The sequence below is a fragment of the Myxocyprinus asiaticus genome, chromosome 49 (assembly GCF_019703515.2).
Source record: "Myxocyprinus asiaticus isolate MX2 ecotype Aquarium Trade chromosome 49, UBuf_Myxa_2, whole genome shotgun sequence".
NCBI lineage: Eukaryota > Metazoa > Chordata > Actinopteri > Cypriniformes > Catostomidae > Myxocyprinus > Myxocyprinus asiaticus.
The window spans coordinates 25,211,127-25,218,199 of NC_059392.1; the positions used below are offsets into that span (position 1 = coordinate 25,211,127).

General features: G+C 32.9%; 1 protein-coding gene across 1 annotated transcript; it reads right to left on the bottom strand.

Moving 5' to 3' along the window:
• Window positions 1–1,815: 1,815 nt before the first annotated feature.
• On the bottom strand, window positions 1,816–3,464 carry LOC127438208 (adhesion G-protein coupled receptor G7-like). The gene is made up of 4 exons (XM_051693618.1): window positions 3,338–3,464; window positions 2,955–3,113; window positions 2,671–2,830; window positions 1,816–1,950 (listed from the first exon to the last, which is right to left on the bottom strand). The coding sequence occupies exons 1-4, from the start codon at window positions 3,415–3,417 to the stop codon at window positions 1,852–1,854; spliced, it is 498 nt and encodes a 165-aa protein (XP_051549578.1). The 5' UTR covers window positions 3,418–3,464; the 3' UTR covers window positions 1,816–1,851.
• Window positions 3,465–7,073: the final 3,609 nt, after the last annotated feature.

Consider the following 7,073-nt stretch of genomic DNA (forward strand, 5'->3'; position numbering starts at 1 on the left):
CTCATCATTAAAGCACATTTAGCTGTCTCTTGATTAAAGAAGTCGGGTTGGTGAGTGAAATATATTGAACATTGCCTCAGAAATCCCTTGCATTTGTCTGCAGATCCATCAAACTTTTCAGGCAATGCCAGTCTTACCATGTCGGGGTGTGGGGAAGGCATCGACTGGATATAGCGTGTCAAATGTTCATTAGCAGCTCGAAGATTCACAAGTTGTTCTTGAAATCCCTGTAGTACATCACTTAGATAAGCGATCATGGCTCTGAGCTGTGTAACTTCCACTGGATTCTGGTCAGGCGAAGTAATCTGTAACGAACTGGCCATGGAGACGGTGTTAGGATCCACTGGCAGGAAGTTTATTAAAAGAGACACAAGCAAACAATCCAAAACAGCAGGCAGAGAGACGTAGTCGTAAAGCAGGCAGATAAATCCAATAAACCAAATAGACAGTCCAACCAGGCAAACAAAACAAAGGGTAATCCAAAAAGCAGTAAATCCAGAAAACAGGCAATGGTCATAACATGAATCAAGAAACCCAGTAAGACAGGGTAAACTGGCAATACTTTGCAATGTGTTCAGTGAAGCACATTGCTTATAAAGCTACAAACAGGAAGTGAGAATACAAACAGGAAGTGCCACTAAAACTCAGGTGATGGCTCCCTCTGGTGGAGGGATGAACTCTTCATGGGCTGAGGTATTACAATGACCCAAGGAATCAGGAAAAAAAAACTGTTTCTAGGACTTACAGTATGGTTTAAAAGTTATAGGCCAAAATGTAAGTGAAAATTTGAACTGTTGGTGGTGCTAGAGGGTTTGAGTGAGAGACCCCAAATTTGGGTCAGTTACATTTGAGAGTGTCCTCTATCAGTGTTTCTATCAAATTTTATAACTTTCCTATGTACGATTCTATGGGCTACCATAGAATTTCGGTGCTTGGCCTCTAAAGATAATAACAAGATTTGTGGACATAGAGGTTTCTTTGCTTTTTGTTATCTTAGCTTTCCATTAAGATTTTAATGAAGTTTAATAAAGATTTCCAAGTTAACAACATAAATAATCAAATGCTCTGTGGAAATGTAAATCTGTATGGACCCTTTTCACATTTTCATGTTGCGAATTTCACATTTTCGTGGCAGTAAACAATAGCGGGGTAAACTTCTATAGAGGTACATAGGAAATATTATCATAGGAAATTCCAACATATGTTGCGAGAGATGCATTTCAAATTAAGTTATGTCTCAGAAGGCAATTACTTCTAATGGTGTCATTCTCGCATGACATATTTTGTGAACTAGCAAGAAACTTCAAAGTGCTTTGTGCTTCTCACTAGATGAATGCTGTTCTGAAATGTACTGTACTGTCGATTATTCTGCTCTTTGTTCATATTTGACAAATGTTACTGTATTGCCACGTGTTATTTCATATTGGTTGAACCTTGACATCAATGAAGAGTAAAAAAAACTAAGAACATGCATGCAATTGGACAAAAACGTGTTTTTATTTTTTAAAGAAAAAAATCAATTAAGTCAAATTTAAATCAAAGACTTGTCACAAAAACTAAAGTGGATTATTGAAACGACTGAATATACAAAAGTTTGTTTTGTATGTAATATGAAAAACTAAATGTCCCCATATTTGATATTAAATACCTGTCTAAATAAAAGATATTACATCAATTAGTGTTAACAAGGCAAAAAATACAAATCAGTTACTGTCACTAAAATAAAGGGGACATGCCAAAAGTGTTTTAACATTTTTTTTTTTTTTAATTTGGGCTTGATAGAACGCTATAGGCCTGAGTCTTTGATCTTCTCTGTTGTCCTTGGCTTTTTGTGTCTGTAAATAGTACATTTTAAGAATCCACCTTTGATTCAGTCGGAGAATCAAGATTATCTCGAGCTCTCTTCTTTAGAAAAGGCCTCAGTGTGAATAAAATGAAAATCTGAACACCCTTTGGAGGACAGAAAAAGTACAGTTAGCTAACAACCACTGCAAACCTGTAAACATGCCTAATAGTATCTTTGATTTGAAAACAATATTTTAATTATTCATGATTTTCAAAGATTCAAAACCTCAATGATTAAGACTGAGTACTACAAAACAGTAACATGTGAATGTGTGCACATATACTGTACTACCAGTCAAAAGTTTGGATACCCCTACTGGTTGGCTTTTTTCATAATTAATATACACACGGACGTACATTATTACAGTCATCTTCATACAGTTTATTTGTGTTTATTTTTTGTGTTCTATTGTGTACGTAGGTAGTTAAAGTAGTGTCTAAAGATGTTGCATTCTTATGGAAATACCAATATGCAAATTAAATGTAATATACTAAAATACACATAGCTATACTAAATTTCAGTCTGTTTCTCAAACAAAACTATTGTGTATCTTCAGAAGACTTCAAATATAGCGGACAAGTCATATGGACTACGTTTGTGATGCTTTTAGGATTTTTTTTTTATCAGAAATTTCAACTTTTGTGTTCCACTGACAAAGTAACAGCATACAGATTTGGAACGTCACGAGGGTGAGTAAATAATGACAGAATATAAATTTTTCTGTGATCTAATCCTTTAAAATATTACCCTCAACATTGTGGGTTGTATATTTGTCAATAATTTCAATAAAAATGGATGAATATAAGCAAAGTGCAATAACACACCTGTGTTGTGTTGAAGAGACAGAAGACCACGCTGAGAATGGTGTAAAGTGTTTTATCATGGGTAATGAGCACAAAGTAGCCAATGACCCAGGACAAACCGAGCATTACAGCCAGAGAGAAACTACTCAGAATCTTCTTCTTCAGAGGTGTTCTTCGTGAGCTAAACAACAAGAATTAATGTTTAAATATCTTTGTAACCTGGCAAAAAACATTTGCACTCTGAGAATTACATTTCAAATATTGGTGATAAAAAAGAACAATGGCTTCTATATTCAAACATGTACCTCTTCAGGTTAGGATTTGCACAGCAGATGGTTTTGGAGAAGTAGACGAGAAGAGCTATGTTAAAACTGAGCATAGCCGCTAGTGGGAGCAAAAAACCCCAAAGCATTGGCCGCTTTGGTTCAAATCTCCCTTCGTTGTCCAGAGAAGCCAGCCAGCAACTGCAACAATACAATAAAGACTAGATTTTTACATTTTTGAGTGGTGCCCATGCAAAATGTGTTACCAAAATGTATAGCTGGTTGCCAGGGTGTTACTGGGATATATTAAAAGACAAAGAATTTTTCACAATCTTTAAATTCAAACAAAAGATTTAAAACCAGCCAACTTATGCCCAAGACCAGGATGGGGACAAGCTAAGACCAGCAAATGCTTTATAACTTACAACTCTTCTTGTCGATATCCTAGCGGGTCCCTTAAGCTGTAGGTGGTGGCCAGTGAGATGCCAACAATTAGAGCAGGCATGCCTAAAACATTAAATAAAGAGATCTAAAATGATTTATCAAAATTATGGTAACACTTTCTATTAATGCTCCCTTTGTTAGAGGTTTATAAAGGGGTTATTCATGTTTAATAAGTCATTTACAAATGTGTTATAAATCATTTGTAATAGCAACATGGATAAAAAGGGCAACTATCATCCAGTACTTTCCCAATAGTTAGCATTTTAACTTACATGTTATAAATGCTTAATTACTACAGTTATTTATACTTGTATTAATCAAAACATAAAATGTCCTAATTCAAAATGTATGTCACAATGTAGCAAAATAGACTATTATTGTGAGATTATATCATTTTGCTACAGTCCTTTTTTGTGTTTTTATTAATTTCTGTACTGTCTTGGTGCACTTGTGTTGTTTGTCATGTTGCTGGCAAAAGAATGATCCTAGTTACTTAAAGTTCTCAGGATTTATTGCTCATTCACACTATATACAGTATCATATAATAAAGCCTTATGACCATTAAACCATATTCCAGTTTTATGTACAGTTTTCTAATGTTAGCAACTGCATAATAAATGCTTCACAGGTGTCCACTTTTATACATGGGTACTAATGTTGAATATGTGGTATTAAGCAGTTATAGCATGTGAGGTAAAATGGCTCCTTATTTGGCAGGTCTTGCATGAAGGTCGTCCTTTTAACGGATGTTGTTATTACTGCATATAAATGATTAATAAAGCATTTGTAAATGAATTATAACTCATTAATGAACACTTTAATAATCCATTACCAAAGGGAAAATTTATGTAAAGTGTTCCAAAATATTTGGCAGGTCTTGCATGAAAGTCGCCCTTTTAACGGATGTTGTTATAACTGCATATAAATGATTCATAAAGCACTTGTAAATGAATTATTACTTATTAATGAACCCTTTTATAATCAGTTAGCAAAGGGAATATTAGTGTAAAGTGTTACCAAAATAATTAATACATAATTACAAAAACAGACATAAGGATGCACAGTTGGGATTCCACAGTACACTGCGTAAGCAGTATTTCTCTGTAAACCTACTACAGTCCACATACACATATTATATTATACTTCAATACCATACATACATACTTTTTTATGTATTCCCAAAGTGTTGTGACATTACATGTCAGTAAGTTTAAATGTACCTACCCCAGCCGGCTGTCATGGCGACAATGCAGAAACCTTTGGGCAAACCTTTGGGGCCATTACTAATGAGAAAAAACACTTGAGCGGCATACATGGTGTTCCAGACAAATGTGGCCAGAAGGAAATACTGCAGCAGGACTGTGATTGGTGTACAGGGGCCCTGATCAACTGCCTGATGCCAGTCTGAAGCAAGGATAACATTCTTCTTTAAATCAGTGTCACCTGTGTGCTGGATGGGGTTGTTGATTCCAAAAATGAAGAGCAGGTAGAAGATTGTCATGCAAATGCAGATATTCACTAAGAGCATAGTGGAGTTGGTTCCCCTCAATTTCCTGTAAAGGTTATATTATATATATATATATATATATATATATATATATATATATATATATATATATATATATATATATATATATAAACAAAAACAAAAGATTGATACTATGATAAAGCATCATAGTATTACTAAGTTTGTTTTTTTAGATATGATATCTATATCCAGTATCAAGATTTTAGCTTAAAATGTATGTGAATGTATAATGAAATGTATTAAATAACATCTTTAATATTTAAAAAAATTTTAATAATAAAATGTTTATAAATGATTCTGATTTGTGACATGAATTTTTGGTAACACTTTACAATAAGGTTAAATTTGTTAACATTAGTTAACATGAACTAACAATTCACAATACTTTTACAGGATTTATTAATCTTAGTTAATGTTAATTTCAACATATACTAATACATCTTTTAATTCAAAAGTTGTATGTTAACATTAGATAATGCACTATGAACTAACATGAACTAACAATATACAATTGTGTTTTTATTAACTAATATTAACAAAGATTGATACACGCTGTAAACAATATTTTGTAAATTGTTTTTTTCATGATACCTAATACATTAACTAATGTTAATGAATGGAACCTTATTGGAATCACATTTTTTAAGTGATCTTTAACAAATATATATATATATATATATATATATATATATATATATATATATATATATATATATATATCAAGTATTTTTTTACATTTTATTAATTTATGTAAAAAATGACAAAATTCAATTTGATGGAATTTTGTTTTGAAATTAAAATGTGTAAATCTTAAAAACAGGCCAAAATGTTTTTTGAGTAAGTGCTTTTAGACGTACCTGGTCTTAATTTGATAAAGTGCGGTGAGGACCAAACCCACAATAGACAGACTGCATCCCACAATGCTGATCCAGTTTAAGGCCTCAGAATAAACGTAATCTGCTCTGTAGCTCTGCAGGGAACATTCAATGCTAAATATATTGTTTTCAGAGTTTTGCATTAATTATTTTAATTTTTCTCTTATCTGATATGCTTTGAATTTCAGTGTGCTTTGTCTAAGTAGCTCTATATGAGTTACTGCCTATGTAGAGAATTTCAGATTGGTTCTATTTCAGTAAGAATGCTGCCTTATGGGCTGCTCTCAGTGGTATACCCAGTGCAACAAATGGAACAATGTGCAATGTTTATTTTCTTTCCGATCCAATAGCAAGTATTGTCAAAACGAATATTGCAGATTTCGATACCAATTTTATGAATTCTGATGATAAAATGGGTTATTTTAAATATTATAGGGCCTATTTAAATGCTATATTTTGTAACATTTATAAACATTATTTGACTTATGTTTATCAATCATTAACAACAATTCCAGAACATTATTAATGTTTTAACAACTTTAAATTTAAATAGAAATTCAGTTTCGAGCATAAGTGGCAAAAATAGCAGCTTGGGGCCCAGCGATCTTTACATAAGATGGCTTTAATTTAAATTATAAATAAATAAATAATATCACTAGTAACCTAACCCTAACCTAACACTAACTCTAACCTTAAAACAAAAACTTTAGAATCAAAATATTTATGTGAGTATTGATCCTTTTGATAAAACATCAGTATCAAAAGTGTCAAAACTTTAGAATCGATTCGCCCATCCCTACAACGCTGGTCTCTCTAAACATGTTTTTATAGTTGCAAATTCATGTAACTTGACATGGCATCTTGAAATGTTTAGTGCTCTTACGTGAAACAGCAAAGATGTCCATCAAGTAGTGCATGTTTTTTATAGAAAAAAAAAAGATTAAAAATCGGTGCAAACTATCACGAAAACATGTTCTTTGTGAACAGCACCTAATGTTGGCAGTAAACAGAAAGGAAGCTCAGTAGGTTTTGGATCAAAGCCACAAAGTTGCACAAAGGTGTTATTTAAAAGTCATTTGACTAACCATCAGAACTGCAAAGTTGGTGGTGTGGTTACATTTACACTGCATGCTGCCAGAAGCATCAAGCATTTTGAAGCACCCCTTTGTGCTCCAGTCACTTTCAGTGTAGTCCCAAAACACGCATGCAAAGTCATGAGGTCTTGAGCCAGATATGTTCTGAAAACAAATTAACACAATATTCAATAGCCAGTGCTGATATTAGTCTACATGTAATTATTTGTCATAGTGCTGT

Excerpts from the sequence above, each read along its gene's own strand:
- LOC127438208 (XM_051693618.1), bottom strand. The coding sequence starts at position 3,417 with ATGCCTGCTCTAATTGTTGGCATCTCACTGGCCACCACCTACAGCTTA. Across the intron at positions 2,831-2,954 it reads GCAAATCCTAACCTGAAGAG|CTCACGAAGAACACCTCTGA; the intron begins GTACATGTTTGA and ends CTTGTTGTTTAG. Across the intron at positions 1,951-2,670 it reads GTCTCTTCAACACAACACAG|GGTGTTCAGATTTTCATTTT; the intron begins GTGTGTTATTGC and ends TGTCCTCCAAAG.